Source organism: Vanessa tameamea, chromosome 7 (genome assembly GCF_037043105.1).
Source record: "Vanessa tameamea isolate UH-Manoa-2023 chromosome 7, ilVanTame1 primary haplotype, whole genome shotgun sequence".
NCBI classification, from domain to species: Eukaryota; Metazoa; Arthropoda; class Insecta; order Lepidoptera; family Nymphalidae; genus Vanessa; species Vanessa tameamea.
Genome location: NC_087315.1, coordinates 12,428,119 through 12,451,828, shown reverse-complemented (window position 1 = coordinate 12,451,828; position 23,710 = coordinate 12,428,119). Strand labels below are relative to the sequence as shown.

The 23,710-nt window shown below is 32.0% G+C and overlaps 2 protein-coding genes across 2 annotated transcripts in view; one reads left to right on the top strand and one right to left on the bottom strand.

The window, feature by feature from the left end:
• The window catches only part of LOC113395738 (angiotensin-converting enzyme), a 169,363-nt gene that overhangs the window by 135,810 nt on the left and 9,843 nt on the right, over nucleotides 1–23,710 (bottom strand). The window contains exons 2-9 of the mRNA XM_064215456.1: nucleotides 17,169–17,327; nucleotides 16,581–16,821; nucleotides 16,055–16,137; nucleotides 15,450–15,656; nucleotides 14,928–15,097; nucleotides 14,160–14,284; nucleotides 3,323–3,566; nucleotides 93–191 (exon numbers count right to left, since the gene is read on the bottom strand). Coding sequence (XP_064071526.1) covers nucleotides 93–191; nucleotides 3,323–3,566; nucleotides 14,160–14,284; nucleotides 14,928–15,097; nucleotides 15,450–15,656; nucleotides 16,055–16,137; nucleotides 16,581–16,821; nucleotides 17,169–17,327 — 1,328 coding nt within the window. The remainder of the gene's footprint in view (nucleotides 1–92; nucleotides 192–3,322; nucleotides 3,567–14,159; nucleotides 14,285–14,927; nucleotides 15,098–15,449; nucleotides 15,657–16,054; nucleotides 16,138–16,580; nucleotides 16,822–17,168; nucleotides 17,328–23,710) is intronic.
• On the top strand, nucleotides 9,787–13,090 carry LOC113395688 (uncharacterized). The gene is made up of 3 exons (XM_026633338.2): nucleotides 9,787–9,943; nucleotides 12,300–12,461; nucleotides 12,755–13,090. Exons 1-3 carry the CDS (start codon nucleotides 9,883–9,885, stop codon nucleotides 12,964–12,966), a joined length of 435 nt encoding a protein of 144 aa, XP_026489123.2. The 5' UTR covers nucleotides 9,787–9,882; the 3' UTR covers nucleotides 12,967–13,090.

Below are 23,710 nucleotides of genomic sequence, written 5' to 3'. Positions count from 1 at the left end.
ATTTTATCTATTTTTCCTGCTTTTCTTGATTCATTTTAGTACTATAAAAATATTTAAATGAATAATATTCTAATTTTATAAAATAAACTTACCTTATATAGGGTATGTTGGCTGGGATGTGGTACTTCGAGCCGGGGTCAAAATCAAGTTCTGAACGAAGAACTGGCGGCTTGATTCCTTCATATTGCTCTCTGTAAACGAATACGAATATCAGACAAAGATCCAAAGGCTACAATTTAAAAGGCTAAGATTCGTTTTTTGTTATGTTTAAACTTTAAATACATTATTTTTCTCATAAAATTCAAAATATTATTCAATTCAAGGTTGAAAAGTGAATTACAATGTAAGGAATGATTAATATTTCTTACAGCGCCAATGTCTATGGGCGGCCCGTTTGTTCCCTATATCATAAAAAATATAATACAAGAATTAATATTCATGTTGTAATCTTATTTTTAATGTTGGCAGTGCTTCGATCATATAAATAATCATTTTTAATGTTTCACAATGCCAATATATATTATCAAAGCTGTCCTACCGCCTACTAAGTAGGCAGTACTGTAATTACTATAAGTAAAAATAAAAAATATATAAAAATAAAAAAGTACCCTTCGGCAAAGAATTATCTCTTCTTACTACTTTTAGGTTGGAACTACTTTCATAAAGCTACCTTAGAGCGTATTCGATATGAATATGACAAAATTTTAAGCAACAAATGTGTGCCGCCTTCGGTCATCAATACCAGATCGAAGGTTGCCATATGATATTGTAATCCATCGCAAATAACAGGTAAATTATAAACTACAAATTAAGAAAACGAAAAACAAGTCATGCTTGCATGTTATTTCTATCCACTGAGACAGATTGGCATAATTTTTTTTATTAAATACCTACTAGTATTCGCGCGGCTTTGCTCGCGATTTAGAGGTTGGTTGTCAGTTATTATCCAAACAATATTTATATAAATTTTAGCCTATGTGTTAAGCTGGTGTATAAGCTATGTTATTGTGAAGTTTCATTGCAATCCATGCAGTATGTTTTGCTTGGAAGAGTAACAAACATCCATACATACAAAAATCCTTTTTTAACTCCATCGTTAATCTTTCAAAGACATTTGTTTCTCCAAATAAATATTCAGATAGGGAATGTTCATTAATATTATATCAAAGTTAAGTCTCAGCTTACCTAGCTAACATACGTAAGACCAATTAGATTGTGACAAAATCGCAATATTAATTTTATTGTAATTTTATACGCCATATTGTATTAAATCGTAACAGTTTGTCAATCAGGCGTACACGCATCCGACTTACATAATTATATGTGATATATATGAATCGACTTATATTACAGAAGCTATGTTACTAGAAATAAATAGAACGGATTCAATTTAAAAGATTTTAGCCAATTACTACAGCAATATCGAGTGGAAAATAAGGCTCTCCTCTCAGCGTGGATTATTTATAAATTAGTAAAGAGGTCTTATATCTTACTTTTGATAGAAAATGTATTTTTTTAATTTTATTTCAATTGTATTTCTGTTGCAAAATCTTATCTATCTTTGATTTTATTTGATTGATTCGAGTCTCGGTGAAGATTTTATTGGAAGGGCCAACGTCAAAATTCCGGCGTAATATCAAAGTATATTATTTGGAAAGTTGCTAACAATATTTTTATTTAAAGCATGATAATACTTATGTATTTAAAGATTTTAAATTTAAATCGCTTCAGCCCATACCGAGCACCGCAATATAACTTTCAACTTCGTTTTCGAGAGTCAAGGCCGGACTCCGACCGCAGTTACCTCTTCCAATACGAACTAGAGCAAATGTTTGCACGATCTATAATTATTGTATGGAACGTCTAATATTGCATATTCATTTCTAGAACAAACAAACAAGCTTGATGGACATTCTAAATTTTTTAACAGCATTTTTTTCAAGTCTGATATTGAATGTGAGAATTTAGATATCATATACTAAACTTTATAAATCAAATGAGTCGATTTATGTCACGTGATATGTTTTTGAAGGTACCATTTTGAAATACGACTCATTACTATTCGGCTTAATAAGAGTTTTTGTGATGAAAACGCTGACATGAAATGTATTTCTAATTTCTAATGATAATAATTACGGTGTCCTCAAAATTGATGTTGATCACGACTACTCTCAAATAAGATTATTGGTATAGTGCATATTGTGTGCACATATATATATATAAGTGCTTATAATTACATAGGCGTCCCAACTACCCGACTAATACAATAGAAAGATATAAAAAAAATCAACTAATAAATACTTATTAAAAAATCCTAACATAACGTTCTTTTTTTAATTTATTTCTTTTATTCGTTCTAGAATCGGATGATTCATTTATATTTACTTCGTAATCTTAACGATTAATTTATTTTATCTATAATAGTCATACAATTGTCGCTTTATATTCATTTCACACTCACAATTCACAATGTTTCTTATAAATCATTCTACATGATCAATAATTCAAAATTAAAAACAGGATAATTTATCTAGAGCTCTTAATTACCAACTAGTTTTAGGTAAAATATATAATAATAGAAATAAATTTACAAACTTAACCATCTCAATAGCTTTTCCGTTTTGTTTAAATTTTCAATAAAACCGTATAAAATTTCGATTCCAGACAGTTGAATAGTTAATGATATCGACTTCGTGTTCTGAAATTACACTATTTAAATCTATCTGCTCAGCTTTCTCTTTGGATTGAATACCTTAGGGTCAAAAACATTACGTTCCGCTACTATTACTGGTTCCTATTGTCTTGTTTTGCTTTTAAAATCTTTATCTAATAATTAGGTATCGACTTATAATAATAGAAGCAAAGAAAAAGAAATGACTTTTTTTTAATGACCTATCTAGAAAAGATAAGTTCTCTTTTTTTGCGTAATATATTTGTTTGTTTTTTTTTAATAACAATGTTAACATCTAGATTGTTCTTAAATTATGAAGCAACATAGATCGCTCGTGACCCAACTCACCATAATTTCCTTGCGCAGCATAGCGTGTGTATGTAACCGCGTTACGTTAGAACTGCGTTATTAGCAATTATCATTATCTAATACATAATAATCGTCTCATCTTGCGGCCTTCTTAATGTGTATTTAAATTATCTATTTAATGAGTATGAAATAATAACAAAACGTAATTGAATGTAAAGTCTAGAAGAACTAATATGTGATACTTAAGATTAGCCTCCACGACCGATTTTTGATCAAGAATATATTACTAAATTAGAAAGAGATAGAAAGTAAAGGATAGCTATAGTGATGCCAATTCCTGACCTGAGCCTCCACCATTGACAGTTGTATTGCTCCTTTCTGACTTCCCCGCTAAAGACGTCCCAGCGCCATTTGTCCATAACCAAGGCGAAGGGTAGAAAGGCCAATTTATCCATCGCCTGTGTGAACAAATAGTTGATGTCATGGGCCGTGTCATCCACCGAGCGCTGTATCAAGCCCAGAGTCTGGAGGTGCCGAGGTGAAGATACTGATAGAGCGATTGTCTCGCCAATCGCTTCATGGAAACCTGTAAAAAAATATTTTGTTGTTTACTGCCATTATAACACTTATTTTTTTCTTTTTGACTAGAGTAAAAATTAATTACTATCGAAATAATTTTAACTCACAATGAATTTCAAAAAAAGAACGTTATTAAATTTGGAAGAAAACTGTTTTGCACTCATACCGAAAGAAAGAGATAACTATAGAGTTATCTCTTTCTTTCGGTATGAGCGCGTTGCGCTAAAGAAAAACGATAGACGTGATCTGTAAAAAGAGATGAGATGAAGACTGTGAGAGAGAGAGTGTGAGATGAAGACTGTGAAACCTCATTTGTCGAAATAAGAAAAGTTCCTTATCAGCTATGTACATATACTATCGTAACCCTTTTTGCTTGAACGTTAAAACAATAATAAAAAACCGAGCTTTACAGTAACATCAGACATCTCTCCTTGGTAAAAAGCGACATTAAGATTATATCCTCTCGGAAAATGGGTTGGTACCATTGACGATCAGTTCTAGCATTGCGCGTGGTTATTTGACAAATCAAATGGAACACACTTCCCGGCTTCCTGTTACACATTTCCGTCCTTTTTGACGAAAGCACTCTCACAAATTGGAAAGCGAAATGACAGATATTACACATCGATAAACTTGAAGAATTGATAAATAAAAATTAGAAAAGGATGACTGCTATTATTCTGTATATGTAAATAGACTTGATATGTGATTGACACCAAGTAATCAGGTCATTAAACGAACAAAAATAAAAACAGTTTTACACATATTTATCTCTTTCTTGCATCATTTATTTGACATTTGACGGAAAAAGACGCATCTTTATTTAAGCAAAAACATATAAGTAAAGTCGTGAAGATCTATTCGCCCATCATTTGTGAACAGATCTAAAAGAGCTTAAAAGATATCGAGAAAGCGAACGCGGAAGAAGTTCTCGATAGCCGGGCGCGTGCCGGAAATGACGGTTTTTTTTTAATCCAATAAATATACTTATATGTCAAACCGGTCACCGAGATATGATACCAGATCTTTGTTGATACTGTCTAGAAAGCTATATATCATAATATACCAGCTGAAATGGTCCAGTGGACAAAGTCCTCCTCTTTGTAGGATAGCAGGTTCGTTATGATCAAAGGATTTTTGAAAAATGATTGTTGTATTTTAAATTGATTCAATGATGATATTTTAATAAAAAAAAGTTATATAATCTTAGGAAGAGATTTGGAAAATAGTTACTGTATTCTATTTTCGAAACACGTATGATATTATTGTCCGGGAATTTATAGTGTCAGATGTTTTTGTAAATGTAGAACGAAAACTAAAACAAAATAACAGCCCGTATTTATCTCACTGCTGAGCTTCTCATCTCTTGATGAGACGGTGCGTAGAATATTAGGCACAGACGATGAGAACGAAATTAATTTTGAACAATTTTTGTCAAGTCTTTTAAATATGCCGACAATGTTTTCTTGGTCTATTATTAAAAAAAAAAAACAATATTACTTATTCAACGGAACAAATATTACAATTCAAACTTCTCTATTGAATATTACATCATTGAATCCAGTCTTCATTCAACGCAGATGTAACCTGGCAATAAAAGAGAAAACATATACGCGGTCTTTATTAGTAATTCAACTTGCAATTTCTACTAAACACAAATAAACTTTGTTAAACTTGACCGCGTTGCTCGCGATAGCCTAAAAAAACAACAATGATGTAGACCATCTAGATACGTCTATGTAAATCTTGTTATTTTATTTCAAAATTAAGTTAAATTTATTGATAATTATTACTAAGCTGTTAACTATTTAGCTGAAGAAGAATTAGTACGAATATTAATATTATTCTTTTAATTAAGAAATAGTCTTATTGTTGTTAACTATTACATTTTTACAGTTCTGTTTGAAGAGTGATTTAAGCTGAGAGCCGAAGAGAGATTCGTTTGGTTATATTACTTGATATTTTGTTATATAATATGTACGATTTTATTATTATTTTATTCATAATTGGATATGAAAAAGTTATATACACTAAATTATTTTTTGTTAATAATTTCAAATAATATTTATAGTTAACATGAATATTAAAGCTTTCCAAAGCCACTTCTTGCAATAACTAGATCTCTAAATGCTCACAAACGAGATGCGCTAAGTTACGTAACAATACCGTAATAGTTAGTATTAATTTCCGTGAATTCACTATTATGTGTAGAATAAATTGAGGTGTAGTTTTTAACCGATTTCAAAAATATCAGTAATGTATTTTAAAATGTATGTATATGAATAAACTTTATAATAATTAAAAGCTGAAGAGTTTGTTTATTTGTTTGGTTGAACGCGCTAATCTCAATAAACTTCTGGTCCGTTTTGAAAAATCATTCAATATTGGATAGGCCAGAAAAGCTATCGATGGTTCAATTTTCGCAATAATCATGTGTGACAGAATCTTTAATACAGCCCAGCTAAGTGGGAACGACCAGCTAGTCTAATTATACTTTTTTGGTACTAATCAAAGATGTAGGTAACGACATATATAAAAAATTATCTAACTAACATAACATAACTAACATACATTTAAAAAAAAATCTCACAAAAAACCTTCCTTTCAATAAATAAACATAGGACAACATCACATACATTACTCTGATCCCAATGTAAGTAGCTAAAGCACTTGTGTTATGGAAAATCAGAAGTAGCGTACATACATACATACATACATACATACATACATACATACATAGATACATACATACATAGATACATAGATACATACATACATAGATACATACATACATACATACATACATACATACATACATACATACATACATACATACATACATACATACATAGATACATACATACATACATACATACATACATACATACATACATACATACATACATACATACATACATACATACATACATACATACATACATACATACATACATACATACATACATAGATACATACATACATACATACATACATAGATACATACATACATACATACATACATACATACATACATACATACATACATACATACATACATACATACATACATACATACATACATACATACATACATACATACATACATACATACATACATACATACATACATACATACATACATACATACATACATACATACATACATACATGCATGCACGCACGCACGCACGCACGCACGCACGCACGCACGCACGCACGCACGCACGCACGCACGCACGCACGCACGCACGCACGCACGCACGCACGCACGCACGCACGCACGCACGCACGCACGCACGCACGCACGCACGCACGCACGCACGCACGCACGCACGCACGCACGCACGCACGCACGCACGCACGCACGCACGCACGCACGCACGCACGCACGCACGCACGCACATACACACATACACACATACATACACACATACATACATACATTAGCAGCCTGTACATTTCCCACTGCTGGGCTAAGGCCTCCTCTCCCTTTAAAGAGAAGGTTTAGAGCATATTAGAATTAAACACAACACAAATTAAGCACATGAAAATTCAGTGGTGCCTGCCTGGGGACCCGAAAATCATCGGTTAAGATGCACGCGTTCTAACCACTTGGCCATCTCGGCTCATAGGTACCACCCATACATCAATTATTCTTCAGATAAACGACTAATCTCTGTATTCCAGTTTGAGAGGTGAATGAGCCAGTGTTGTTAAAGATACAAGATACATAACTTATTTTTTCCCAAGGTAGGTAACATGTAATAATAATAATAAATATTAAATCAATTTATATCAGGTTAGTCCATACCATTTACGAAGTAAGGATTGATTAATATTTCTCAAAGCGCCTTTATCTTTGAAGGTTACAATCAGGAGGCAGATTTGCCAGTAATACTAAAAATGAGAGGTATAGGGGACACCTAATTGGGAAATAAATATAAGTAAATATATAAAAAAATATTTGAGAATAATTAAATGAAAAGAACTTAATTTGTAATTAAAAATCCCGTGAGAATTAAAACAATAACAACGAGATAGAAAGAGAGGTACAAGTCGCCTACGTGATGTTGCTGCCAATACTCTCCTGTAAGCCGCGAAAAGGAACTAGGTTTAAAAAAAAAATCATGTTCTAGGCAACTAGGTTGAGCTTTCAATGAACGTTTCTGTCAATTGCTTATATTGACAGCAAGTCACTCACCCACATCAGTCGAACGCATGCGCAATGAATCGCTGTATCATACTTTTCCGACACGCTTGAACCAAATGTCGCAACACGGGGAAGAGATAATTATGTAAATCTGTGCCTAGACGCAGTTGCGAATGCTAACATATCCCAAAACTTCCGACGGTACGTGTTTAGTGTCAACAATAAAGTTAAAACTTTGTCAATGTAATGTATTGGTTTAGATGTTAGGAATAACGACGCGAATCTTTTGCATGTGATAGCGACACGGTTCTAACATGTGATGTAATAACATATTACCCAATTTAACCTGAGCTCTAAGTTATATGTCATGCTTTGCTTATAACGGGTCAAGTTATTTAAGTGTATAACATATATTTATTGATATTTAAGTTTAGAAAATAAACGTAATATAAGCAGATTCAAATTGCAATTAATAAACTTATATTGATTAAGCTTAAAAATAAATGAATGTAAGAATTTACTTAAATATTTTTTATTTATTCTACTAAAAAATTGAACGGTAATAGCAAAAAAAAAAGTAAATTGACGTACGTTTAATGCGGATGTAACAAATAACCGTGTATGACAATCAATAATCCTAAATAACAATCACATATTGCAAATCCAAACAAAAGTAACCGGAGATTGCATATGTTGCAGACGCGTCTGGGAGCCAACGTACCACCGCAGCTATACCACCAAGCGTAACAGAAACTATCGTTCTATCCTTGGTTGAACGGTCAGTCGTGTTATTTCACACATGAACTTTGATTTAAAGAGATATTCTTTGATTTTTTTTTTTTTTATTACCAGCCTGTAAATTTCCCACTGCTGGGCTAAAGGCCTCCTCTCCCTTTGAGGAGAAGGTTTGGAGCATATTCCACCACGCTGCTCCAATGCGGGTTGGCGGAATACACATGTGGCAGAATTTCGTTGAAATTAGACACATGCAGGTTTCCTCACGATGTTTCCCTTCACCGCCGAGCACGAGATTAATTATAAACACAAATTAAGCACACGAAAATTCAGTGGTGCCTGCCTGGGTTTGAACCCGAAATCATCGGTTAAGATGCACGCGTTCTAACCACTGGGCCATCTCGGCTCTCTTTGATTTTATAAAGTTAATTCTGAATCTATGGGCTCAATGCGATGGTAGCCATTATATGGCTCATAAATATTTATACTTTTAAATTCTTAACTTTCACCAAATAAATTTCCTTGCTTAATATCTAATTAATGGTTTTAATCTATTTAACCTTGATGCGACAGTTTTTAATCTGTTCCTTGGCAGTGTGACACCTTTGTGCGACTTAATATCAATGGGATTAAAGGTTGACACCACTGGAAGTTTTGCTATAAATATCTTCTCAAAGATAATATATTAATTGTATTGAATTTATTACAATATCTATTTGTGTATGATAAAAGCTATCCCAATAAAACTGACTTAGAGGTAGGGACTTTTTACTAGCCAGTCTGGATAGGTTATCATATATTCTACCGCCAAATAGCAATACCTAGAATGTTCCAGTTTAAAAGGTGAATAAAGCAGTTTAGCTATACAAGGGACATAACATCTTAGGTGCCAAAGTTGGTCGAGCATTGACGTTGTAAGGGATAATTTATATTTTTTACAATGCCAATATCTATAGGCAAAGCTGATCATTTTGTATCAGATGACCCATTTGCCAGTCCGCATAAAATATTAAAAATTTTAAAAAAAAGTTACTAGATTTATTGTTCCAAATGTAAAATTCCTTTACCATCATCTTTATCCGACAAAGCAGCAACCATTTGATTTGCTCATCGTATATTTTTAATGTCTTGCCACAGATAACCATACGATAAAAGACATTTAATTTATAGATCTGTGTTCTGTTATTTTAACTATTAATAAGTTAATTATGATGTTTTTAATTGTCTCATTACGGATTAATACAATGCAGTAATAGTATTTTTTATGCAATACAAGTTTTACAAGTCGACGTTTTTAATTTGCTTCAGTATATTTCTCAATATAAAAAAATATAGCTTATCAGTGGACTACAGTCGCTTGTTAATTAAATTATCCTATCGTGGCATCAAAGTAATTCAGTCAAACATACACCCTTCAAAGTGTTGCCAGTTTGGAAAAATGTTATCAAAACTTAATGTAGTGGGAGTATTAATTACATTGATATTTTGCTTCAAATTTGGTAAGCATTTCTTTTAATTATTCAATATAATTTATAAATTTAAATTATACGATAAATTTATTTATAACATTTACTGTAAATTTAATTACTTAACATTTAATCATCTTATTTTAACTGTAATATTTAATTGTCGTAAACGTTTACTTATTCAATAATTGCTTAAAATGTAATCACCTCTCTACGAAGGGGGTTAAGTTGCTAAAGGAAGGTTGTCCTATTGAATTACATGTCCTTCGAAAGCGGTTTCAATAGGATGGCCATTATAAAATTATTTCTCGGACATTTACTTGAGTTTTATTCAACAGTACTTAACAAGTTTGAACTTGTATCTTTATATGTATTGTCTGAGCATTGTACTAAATATTCATCAATAATAATTATAAATTTTCTTAATACTACACTTTTCCGTATACAATTCACATTGTAATACAGTGAGCGTATTTATTAATCTTACTGAACTGAACAGTTTCTCATATACACATTTAGCATGATGCAAACATAAACACAATTTAATTAATGATATTTCAAAAACAATATTTTGAACGATAATCATTTGAAGTTGACAGTTTTATACAAGGAAACCACTTACTCAATTCATAATATATGCACCTGTAATTGCCTTTAAAATAATAGGATAACTGCCCATATAATGGTTTTCTCTTTAAAAATATTAATTAATTTAGTTAAGTTAATTAGTTATTAGTATATCTATGGGATGGTTCATTTATGCACAACACACTCTAAAGTGATTCGTGTTATTATTTTTGGTCACAAAAATTCATATATATATTACAATCGTTTTAATGCGTATCTATTTTTATTATATAAATTGATTTTATATTTAATAAATAAAATTTCATGTAAAATAATGCAAAATTTAGAAAATATTATACATAATATAAGATGACGTATTTATTTCTAAAGCTTCCGTGTATATATTAAATGTAGAAAGTAAATATATTGTTAATCTCTATAAAATATTGAATTAACATCGCATTTCATTTGCATGAATAACATAATGGAACATTATGTTATGTGAAGTAATCAGTTAATGTAAATTCAATTATTCAATCTATACTAACTCATCATCATCCTCCTGCCCTTATCCTTTATTATAATTTACTTGGAGTCGGCGCAGCATGTCTTCTTCTTCCATACTTCTCTATCTGACGTCATCTCACAAGTAAAATTCTTTCCAGTCATACCATCTTTCACACAATCCATCCATATTTTCGTTGGTCGATTCAATTCAATTCAATCTATACTAACTAATAATGAATAATAAATGTTGTTTAGCGGGAGATTAATAGTTTTGTCTCCTTCTTTCAAATGTCTTATCAGGTATTATAGAAAGAGACAAATATGCTAAAAATGTAAATTTTGTTTTCGTTTTACTTAAAATTATCGGCAAATTTTGCTATTGTAATTTTTCTATATATTTTCCCAATTGACATTTCGTATAATTTTTAAAAGCAACCAGCTGATAAACAGATAAAAAATAATACACTTAAAATAAACCTACTTACTGTTCACATTTAAAAAAAAAATATTTTTTTTTAGAAACAATTCCTAAATCTATCATAATCTATACATTTATACTTTATTCATCCAAGTCATAAATATAACTCATTTAAATAAAATATGAAAGAGCCTGTCGGCCTGCAAATTATAATTCAATGTCAGTTATTATTAGAACTTATGGTCACCACAGTCACGTAGCAAATTCGAGCCAAGTTCAACATGACACAACAGTTAATCCAATTCAGACGTAATTATAAGGCTTCATGTCAGATATTATATTTCCTAATACCTAAATACCCGAAATGTACAGGAAAAATAAACAACACTGTGGTTTATTTATATAACTAGCTTCCGCTTCGGCTTCGTCCGCGTAATGAGTTGGAGTCAGATATTGGCTACTCTATATCCTTTTTTGTATCCCTGGCAATGAATATGCAAAATTTTTGACCGGTTGAGTACTTGAGGCGTAAAATCGCAACAAATAGACAAATTCATAATGACTGTCGTATTAATAACGTAAGGATGTGAAAGGCACTTTATAAAGTAAAAAAAAACTAAAACGAACGTTACTTTTTACTTTATTTCTGTTATTTTTAGACGTTAGTCATTGGTTGAGCAATCAATTGTGTCACAATTTCATGGATATATAAAATTAGTTAAAGCTTCAAAAAACCTAATTCACCATGAATTAGGTTTTTTGAAGTACAAAATATAACTGAATTTTATGACTGACGACCATTACACACGAGATAAGCTGCGGGCGCCAATTAGTGTTCTAAAATATTAGTAATCTTAATTTGTTCGCTACCAGTAACATTTTTTTTTATCCTCACAGCCTCCTCAATATTCTGCTATGACTGTAACAGCGCGTTCGATCCTAGATGTGGAGAGGAATTCGACCCATTCAGCCTCGGGGTCGTGAATTGCTCCTTAAGGGACCCCCCGGAGCACATAGAGCCTGTTGCGCCAACTTTCTGCCGCGTCATTAAAATGGAGAGTATGTATTTGTTATTATAAGTTTGTAGTACATATAATTAATTACTCTATAGTAAATTTTATCACAAACTCTATAATTTGATACTAACCGTTACCATAGACAAACATTGATAACGAGAAACTAGAGTTCACTTAATCTTAAAATACTCTTCTAATCCTTTATTCGAATTAAAAAAAAAAAAAAAACATTACCGTCAAAATCGAATAGAACTCATAACTTTAACAATTGTGGATCAAAATAATAGTATTCAATGTATACAAAATATTCTTACTGTAATATCTGTGTTTCCACAGTTTATGGCAAATTACGCATCGTAAGAACATGTGGCTTCCTCGAAGAAGAGACGGGAGTGCACATGTGTAAGAGACAAACAGGCAACGGCGATCTGTTCGTGACATACTGCACTTGCAACACAGATCTCTGTAACGGAGCCCCTACACTTGACCATAACGTGGTGCTAATTTTAACAGCCTTTGGCTTATCCAAACTGAAAAATATATTATAATCTTAACCAGAGTGTTCCTTGTATTTATTTTTGTAACAATGTTATTAATTCTGTAACTTGTAACTGCCATACACTTGAATGATTAAATATGTATTCGCCTGAGAATTAAATCGTGTTAAGAATATATAATTTTTATTTACGAACCGTTAATTGCTAACATAGGAAAACTTTAACTTGTTTAGGTTTTGATGTTTACCAGGAGTAGCCATTCGGTTTAGCCATTCTTTACATAAAGGTACTACAGTGTAGTTTACCTTTATTGCGCGCCGTACGTCTTTAATGCAGAGTTTTGATTTAATATATCTTCTTGATACACTTGCCGAGATACCCAATGAATGATGCTAGATCATGTCGATCTTAACCCAGCATTAGGATTCCGAAAATGTACCAATTATTCTTCAAATGGGTAATTTAATTCAATTCAAATCAAAATATATTTTATTCAAGAAGACTCCTGGAAGCACTTTTGGGTCGTCAATTTAAAGGCTTAAATTAAAAAAGTTACCACCAATTTCGAACATAGGTTCTACTTAGAAGAAACTCAGTAGTTATTCATTTCCGAAAATTAGTTACAAAGATTATCAAATACAACATTTTAATAATTACTTATTACGCATACATTTCAACAAATACTAACTCCAAACTTTTTTATCATCTATATTCTATATAATCATTTTTCGAGTAATACGCCTGTATTAATAAATAATCAAAGTTCTTAACATGTGATTTAACATCACATCACGAGTTCAGCGGTGAAGGAACAAATCCAAAGGAAACCTTCACTACAATATCCACCAACTCGTATTGGAACAGCGTGATGAAATAAACTCTAAAGAGAGGCTTTAGGCCAATAATTACAGACAGTTACTTTATCTTTGCTTGACAGTCTTAGTAATAGTTAATATCTTCTAACGTCATCAAAGGTGGGCCATGCAAGAAAAACGTAATGATAAACAAATGGATAAAGAATATCAGGTACTGCACGTGCATCACCTATAATGAACTATAATATATTTGTACGTGAATCATGGACAGATTGAGGACACTAAAAGTATTTACTGTAAAAAGAAAATGCATCTTTATCAATATTCAATGCAAAATATTCTAAAAGCATAATTCATATCTAACAAATGATGCACAAGAAGATTCTTTCTGCATTGGTCAATAGATATATATTATTGAATAACTCTAACCTGGGTTAGCACCATCTCTGAAGACCTTAGGCTGGTTTCTGTATGCGAGGAAGTACTGTATGTGCGCCATTTCGTGGTGAGCCGTGATCAAGTCCTTCATATCAGGGTGAGTGCACATCTTGATCCTATAAAAAAATATATATTATATAAAAAAAAATATGGTATATGTTGAGGAACGAGCATTTGCGCCTGTTGTACAGTGGTCACTCCCGGCCATAGACATTAGCGCTGTAAGAAATATTAACTATTCCTTACATCGCCAATGCACCACAAATCTTGGGAACTAAGATATTATGACCCTTGTGTCTGTAGTTACACTGGCTCACTCACCCTACAAACCGGAACACAACAATACTGAGTACTGTTGTTTGGCGGTAGAAAATATGATGAGTGGGTGGTCCTACCCAGACGGGCTTGCACAAAGCTCTACCACCAAGTAAATATAATAGGTTATTATATAACCTCATTCGGAATTTACCAGTGATTTTGAATTAAATATTTATTATTAGTAACATTACAAATCGTCATACTATAAAAATCTAATTTTTCTATAGTAATTATTTAAATATATCATCATATATTTTTATATATATATGAGTTATAAAACTTATATGATTACTGAATTTCAGGATTTGGTTTTTGGACGAAATATAATTGGACGAATTTTAACCAAAATACATGGTTATTACCAATAGTAACACTTGATTTAAGCATATTCCTTCCTTATTTATTTATTTATAATTTATTTATTATCGTCATATAACATACCGGAAGTCATGTCCATTACAAAAGTCCCAGGCGGAAGGCTGGCAATGGATGTGTCTGTCAGCTGGCTGCTGGAGCACACTCAGCGCCCAGAAGTCATCGGGCATCGCTGACATATTCATAGAAACGAAGAATTCCTCGGCAAGTTGGAAGGTCGTTACAGGTGTATAACCCTGGAAAAAAAAAATTCAGTCTTATCATACTGCTCCCACCGTCTCATTGGTTAAGTGGCTAGTTTTTAGAGATGCAAACACCGAATCATGGAGTCAATCCTCTAATAAAATATAGAAATGAAATCTAAATATCAATTAGGGTACATTAAATTTAAAACCAAAAGTTATCACGAAGTAAAGTGTAATTGTCTTATTTATATTTTATGCGGGTTATGTTGTACTTTATACGTGTGATGAGGAGTCTCGACTCAGTAAATAACTAAAATATTGCACTCTATTTAATTCGTAACGTTAGATAGTATGACCCGATATTTATAAAAAAACCCATACAACAGTAGGATAACGAAAGTACCTGTTGCACCATTTCCGAAGTAACATCGACAAGTTTCTTGCCAGGATATGGTAGAGTGATAGGTACGATGCCAGACCAGCTTTGAGCCCACATGTCGCCGAGCACGTGCGCGGGAATAGGAGCTGACCGAGAAATACGTTCGGGGCCATACGCTTCCCGCAGCCGACGACGTACATAAGCGTGGAGCAAGTCGTATAATGGCTTAACCTGCAATCAATTTCAAATCAATACTATTTGATTTATTTCAATTTTCTTAATAAAATATATCTTAAAACAAATGAATAGATATATTTAAATCATAAAAGTTCTACAAAAACCGTTATTACATTTATGTAAAAAAGTATTATTATTAGGCTTATATTATTTGGTTATCATTGGCGGTATAAGAAATATTAACCATCCCTTACATCGCCAATACGCCACCGTAATTGAGAACTAAGATGATATGTCCCTTGTGCCTTTATTTACGCTGGCTAACTTACCCTTCAAACTAGAACACAATAATACTAAATATTGCTGTTTAACGGTAGATGATTGGTTGGTATCATCCAGGTATCAAACATCTACCACTGATTGTAGATAATATTTTATAGTTTTAATCTCACCTGTTCCCATACTTCATCAACATCTTGCCTCATATTTTGTGTTTCGTACGGGAACATCCAAAACGCTGATGCGTCTGTGAAATCTGTAAATAAAAAATTATACACGTACAGTAAGGAAAATAAACAAGGATCGCCTTACAATTTTAAACGTTAAATTTTATTATTTAATCATTTGCTATTATTTTAAAATAGGCACATTAACATTTTAAAATCTTATCAAAATATGGAATGGTGGCTTCTTAAAAAAACTAGCATTCTTAAATTTTACATACAAAGACAGACAAAAAAAGTAAAGGATGTACTTTACTTTTTTTGTCTGTCAATTTGTCCCTATATCCAAATTGACCTAGTAAGTCCAGTAGTAGTTATTTTATCAAAATCAGTTGAGTCTTATAAAAATAATAAGTACATAAAATTTACGTACGTACATATTTGTTTACCACTAATTTAAGTTGGTGATTTAAAAAAACAGTATTCTAGACAGTTTTTGGATTACTAAATAAATTTAAAGAACCAATACACTTACTGTTCAGTCTCGCAGCTTGATTAGTCAAGTCTACTAGTTGTTCGTATAAATCCCGAATCCGTCTGCCCGTATTTCTTCTCCACTCCGTCCACGCGTGTTGCAATTCATCCCAGTCTCGGGAATGAGACATGATGAATTGAAGTTCTGGTTGTAAATGCAAGCCACATTTAAATGGCTCGTTATAAGCGCAGATTTCAGCTGAGTTGTAAACAGCCAGCATGTCGTTGATTATGCGATTGTACTGGAAATGGTTTTTTTTTATGTTAATTGTAGTAATTTAATAATGGTTGTTTATCTATGAAATTAAAACTAACAAATTTTTATGTTGAAAGTAAAATTAATATCATAAAGTAAATTTACAGCCAGTAAACATCCCACTGCTGGGACTCCTCTTCTTTTGAAGGGAATGTTTTTACTTTATTTTACCGCGCTGCTCCAATGCGGGTTTATGGATAGTTAGATTCGTTTCATAACCGATTTATTGAGAAAAGGTTCCAGAATATATAAAACGAATCAGGAAGCGGAAAGATGTTAATAATACATATATATGAGAAATAATAACAGATGCAGTCTTTATAAATGACATACCCTGTCCAACTGATCTGGAGGTAGAGCAGCGGGGCCTATGGTGGATATAAGACGTAGCTGTCTGAATGTGCCGAAGTCTCTAATAGCTCCTCGAGGCACATGCTGCGCTGCCTCCCACAAGCCTCGCTGGAACAATGTGTATCGTTGCTGCGCATCGAGCTGAAATAAAAAAAAGCAGAGATTTATTTATTTTTAACTTAATTGCATATCTATTATAAATTTATTTAATTGCACCTAAAAAAATATCGACTCAAATGAAAAGAAAAATCTGTATATCCGACGAGAATGTAAACCTTCTTGGAATCATCACCGCCGCAATTAGTTCCATGTAGAGCTATTCCATGTAAGTATAGCACAGCCCTTCGCAATAAAATATAAACTCGAAATTCATAATGAAACGAAAAAGTCTTAGAATATCAGTAATTAATATGCGGCAATGACAATAATAATTATTAAATCTAACGGCACACGCAAAAGCAGCAGCTTATGTCAGTTCACAAATTTCAAAGGTGAGATATAAGGTGATTTCTTATAAAAGCATTGCTGTTCTCAATATGTTCTTAGTAACAAATTGAGCATATTTCCTTTCTTCACACCAAGACCAACTACAGCTGGTCAGTATTCCCCTGTATTGCTGTATTCTAGCTCGAAGGATGAATGGGTCAGTGTACAAACCAAGGAACATCTTAGCACCCATATTTGACGCCACGCTGACGGTACCAGTTTACCTGCTTCCATTAATAAAATAAAAATATATCAACTAAAGCATAACGTTTTTAAGTATTAACATTCATCTTCAATAATACAATTCTTCTAAGGTCACTACGACAGATTTAGGGCTCCATTTTTGACATCATAATGCGTTATAAAACCATGGTCATCCATCGCAGTATACGTGTGACGAATTGACGGACGTGTCAAGTGAACCATTTAAATATTCCTTTTATGGAAAGGCGAGGTCATTTTTTGCATAACACTGAAGGGAATTGAGCAACGGAAGATTGATACTTTGGGGTTGTGTGAATACCTAATTGATTTAGCTCCATTTGCTGATGTTATAAAAAAATAAAAATAGTATATTTGATCATGTGTATCTTCTAATATTTAAGCTGTCATATATTAAATAGGTAAAATTTGTTTGTTGTAATCGACAATTTTTTTTAAAATGTTTTCACTGGTAGATAGATTTTATCATATCATTTTATTTAAAATGAAAAATTCACCCGTGCGAAGCCGGGAGGGGTCTTTCTTAAAAAATATATGAAGTCTTATAGAGTCAGAATCTCCTAAAGCAAGTATCTGATGATCCAGTGATTTACTACTTTGGCCCCAATTTCCAGATCTTGTTAAATCATTTGTTTAGCTGGAAACATATATTTTTAAGAAATCGAATAATTACAAGGCCTACGATTTAATTTAAATTTTTGATATTGAGATAGATGAGCCGAGATGGCCGAGATGTGGTTAGAACGCGTGCATCTTAACTGATGATTTCGGGTTCAATCCCAGGCAAGCACCACTGAATTTTCATGTGCTTAATTTGTGTTTATAATTCATCTCGTGCTCGACAGTGAAGGAAAACATCGTGAGGAAACCTGCATGTGTCTAATTTCAACGAAATTCTGCCATATGTGTATTCCACCAACCCGCATTGGAACAGCGCGGTGGAATATGCTCCAAGACCTTCTCCTCAAAGGGAGAGGAGGCCTTAGCCCAGCAGTGGGATATTTACAGGCTGTTAATGTAAAAAAAATGAGATAGATATTTTGGGTATATCTTGAAATTGTGTATATATTTTGGGGTTTAAACATTCCAAAATATTCATCTATCATGTTGATACTAATATAAGAATTATAAACATTAAGTCCTTACATATTAATAAATGTAAATCAAGAATAGTTACTGTATAAATGTTAACACTAAGTTATTAAAATTAATATTAATATTTCGCATACGGTCGGATATTTACGGACCAAATGCGTTTCAGTTTTTTTTTTAGGATTGTTAATAAATAAAATTATATTTTAACAATTACAATGTAATATTATAATTGCTGAGATCTGATAAGCTGTATTTCAAGGGGTTTGCGCCGTCTATTTATGGTTGTCTCTGAGATTCATTTGACAGGCATACCTTGATCCTGGACAATTGTCGAGATCTTTCCTCAATTAAATGACAAATCCAAATCAGACGATGTAAACACGCTTAGGAAACAATAGAATTATATATCGTTTTTATTACAGTGGTCAATTACAGGTGAGTCAGATATAGCGTGATAATCTTGATGATGGCGATTTGTCACGTCAAATGAGTCATTTAATGTTACGACCATTTGTAATAATATTTTGCCATCAAATTTTAGTTTTTATAATACTGAGTAGTCATCCGTGGTTATTGTTACAAAAAAAATGTCTCAACTTGATTAGACGAGATGTTTTATTTCACATTATTTAAAACTTCAGAAGTGTGGATACGACAGGAGTACACCTGACCTTGGATCAGCTAAACACGGATATCTAAATTGAATTTAGCTTAAAGATGGATCTTTAGACGGAAAACAATACCAAGTATAATATCAATAACAATATCAATTATAAGTGGGTGGTATCTACCCAGACGGGCTTGCAAAAAATCCTAACTCCATGTAAACTCAAATTCTACTTCCGAAATCATTATAAAATTGCAAATATTCTAGGATTTCTCTTAAATATCAAATATTTTTTTACAACTACAAGAAGATAGAAACAAACAGTAGTTTGATTAATATACCTCATACAAAGCCTCACGACGACACTGTCTTATCATCGACCTTTAATTGAACCTCTAAAGTAATCGCGTATAATCGCAATTGTTTCCATATAATACGGTCAGGTTCATAGTAACGTTAATTGTTATTTAATTCAAATAAACAAATTAACTTTTCCATTTGACCAAGTATAATTGTTCTAAATTACCAATCAGTTTTTTTTGAATACATGTATCAGAATTGTTGATAAGCTATCTTACAAATCTATTCTATTAATAGGGTCTATTGATTACCATTTATTATCTACTTAACAGTAAGGGTACTAGGCAATACAAATTATCAATAGGATATAGCAATTATCAACGACTTGTGTGTGACAATCAATATCGTTAAGCTTTCAGATTAGTGCCAACAACATCTGTGCCAACTGGAACTGTACTTTCACCAGGTTAGGTTTTTTGTACGCCCGTCTGGGTAGGTCATATATTCTGTCACTAAACAATACTCGGTATTATTGTGTTCTGATTTTTATTTTATATAACTTGTCATTGTAATTAAAAACTATCTCGCGGCCAATCTCGTTATTGTAGGGAATCGATTATGACCAATCGCCTCCACTACAGTTTATATCATACAATATAAAATATTGCTTTTAGGTAATAGAAAAACTGAGAAAAAAGTCCATCTAAGCAATACCATTGTTATCGCATAGATGATGCAATAAATAGCTGATACTCCTTACAAGTCTAACTACTACCTACTACCTAATACTACTACTTATATATACGCTGTATATCATCGACGTTATAAATAAAATGTAACCGAATGGGCTAAATGGGTACGTTTACCCTATTTGGATAAATTGTCCAATGTAATTAATTAATAATTATTAATTTCAGTTATATTTATTTTTATTAAAAAAATTTCTGTTTAACTTTATTTATATTAATTAAAAGTTTGTTTATTCTTTAGTTGCTTATATAATACATAAAGTTATGGAAGAGTGAGTCCCTCTGACACGAGTATATATTATGCTCAGTAGAGACCCAACCTTAAATATGCTATGTATAATGTGGTAAAGAATAAAGAATAAATTGAAAAATTGAAATTGAATTAAAGTATCCCTCAAATATTCCTGTAAATAATTTCTAGGTAGGAATTTCTTCACTTGTGAAGTAGAAGAATTTAGAAATAATTGGTCCATTTTGCTCTACAGCGGGTTATTGGGTATTTTTGTTACTACCCCGTTGGTCTAGAGGCTATCTTATAACGTTGATGAGGTTCTACGTTCTAGACTATACGTTATTTTCTTCTATGGTGAAATATTCAGAGGCAGTTCTTTTCGATACATTCATATTTCATAAGATTATAAGACCATTGGAAAATAATTCCGTATAGGTAACATAACATTTTAATAATTGACTTTCAACTATAATGCAAGAATCGAACTTCAAACTTCTAAGAACTCATTTCCTATTCTAAGACATGCAATACAAATGCAAATGAAATAAGACATCAAATCCGACAAAATTAGCTTCTAATTGACGGAATTTTATGACGTGTTTTGACAATAGTCTTTTTGGCTTCATTCCAATACAAAAATCATAAAAAGGATTAAGAAGACATTAACAAGAATTATTTATATTGAGGACTTAAATAAGTATATACAAACTTTAAAACTATGCAAATAATGACCGCATGGAATGGGGACAAGAATGTCAGTAGAATTATTGCAACAGTTTAGTATTTTTGTATCAAATACGTAAACTTCAAATATAAAATAATTAAGATTTTTTTGTTAATATTAAATTAATAAATCAACCTTTGAACAAAACATGACAATGACCTGAAAAATCTTTAAAAAATGCGTTAATAAGTTTATGTTCTCATTAAACAGTCGCTATAACATTAGGGAAATACGAGTTCTCACGGTAATAAATTAGTTTGATCTTGAAATCAGCTTAAGTGTTGATGACGTATTAACATTGAGGTTAAAAATTCTATGAACCGGCTGAAATTAGACATATTGTGTTTCAATTGTTTTAATTTCTGATTAATATTATACTTAGCCTGCCCTAATGCTTTAACGTCGCGAAAATGTTTAGGAAATATTTGTACGTTTGTACGAAATCATAAAAGATTGTTAAAAATAGCTATTTCTTCTATTATATTAAGTCTTGTAAGAAATTAAATTTGAAGAATATTTTGTAAAATTATATAAAATAAAATATTAAGAATACTGCGAAAAATAGCGCATGATAAAATAGCGAGAATGCTAGCAACATTGTCACTTTTTCAGTGGAGGCAATAAAACTTAGTATTAAATAATGAAAGAATATTTAAACAACCCCTTGTCCATAAAACATAAATATGAACAAAACCGTAAACATTATCTAACATAAGCGCCAATGCCGGGTCACACAATGCGAAGAGATATTCACACACATCGTCCATTGTTGGACACAGAGGACGTTCACACGACACCGTGTTGCGCAATCGTACCGTGACTCTACTCTGTGACGGTTGCTGGAAAACTTCGAGGAAAATCTACACAAAAAAAAAAAATTAATAACTTTATTTCCTCTTACAAAATTGTACATTAAATTAATTAAAGCGTCTTAGCATTTAAGTGTGACTACATTTATTTCAAAATATCTCGCTTCTTTTCCAATAATAGTATTATCATAACTATATAAATAAATATCATTGAACAACGATTCGGAAAGTAAAGCTAAAAATAATTACAGAATTTTACTTAAGTACACATCTTAAGAAAAGGTTTTATATGTTTGTGTGCGTAATAATATAAGTATTTTTTTATGTTTAATTTTCTTTGCCTTCACAACCAAATGTGTTTTACTACATCATATTTAACAATCGTAACAACAAATACATATATGTATTTATATATTTAATTATACGTTTATATAAAAGTAAATAGCTCGCTTTAAAACTCATGTACCACCTCAAGGTGCAGGATTTTTTCCGTTTTATTTTTAAGTATAAGAGTATTGAATATTAGTTATGTAAAAGTACGTTTTGAAAACATACTTTCATAAATTGACGCCCTGCAGCCGTTTAAGCGTTGATTTATAATTCCTCCTCATATAGAAATCTAATATGCAATGCAGATTGAATGAGTACAACATAAATTCTCTTCAAGTGCTTCTACGTGTCTCTGAATGTTTTCAGATAACAATTAATGTGTTGTTAGGGGTAGTACAGATATCAGTCTATATTTATTAATATCGTGTCTGACATAAATCTTATGCGCCTGATTGCTATTTTAAAGGACATGAAAATACACACTGAAACATAAATTGCTAGGTGACGAATGTCTGGGATGTCTTTAATTTTTGGGGAGCCTCTGTTATATTTAGGGCTTATTTTTTTCATTAGTTTCATATAAGAATGTCTAAATCTTAGGTTGTTAATAGCATGTCGTTTTAGGGATCTATTCTTAATTTTTTTAAATCAAGGAACCTTAAAAAATGTACGGAACACATTTACATGATGTTAGCTTATTATATGTGCTCCCCAAATATAATTGAAAATGGATCCCGACAGAAACCGAGCTATAATATTATATATGTGAAAGACTATATGTATGTATGTCTGTCTGTCTTTTACCCTTTCACGGCCGAACCACTGAGTCGAATTTGATGAAATGAATTTGGTATGATTCAAGCTTGAATCTCAAAAAAGGATATAGGCTACGTTTTATTCCTAAAACCTGACTACGAAACCCTGAAACGCGAACGAGTCCGGCGGACATCTTGTAGAGCATATAATCGAC

Excerpts from the sequence above, each read along its gene's own strand:
- LOC113395688 (XM_026633338.2), top strand. The coding sequence starts at position 9,883 with ATGTTATCAAAACTTAATGTAGTGGGAGTATTAATTACATTGATATTT. Across the intron at positions 9,944-12,299 it reads GATATTTTGCTTCAAATTTG|CCTCCTCAATATTCTGCTAT; the intron begins GTAAGCATTTCT and ends TTATCCTCACAG. Across the intron at positions 12,462-12,754 it reads CCGCGTCATTAAAATGGAGA|TTTATGGCAAATTACGCATC; the intron begins GTATGTATTTGT and ends GTGTTTCCACAG.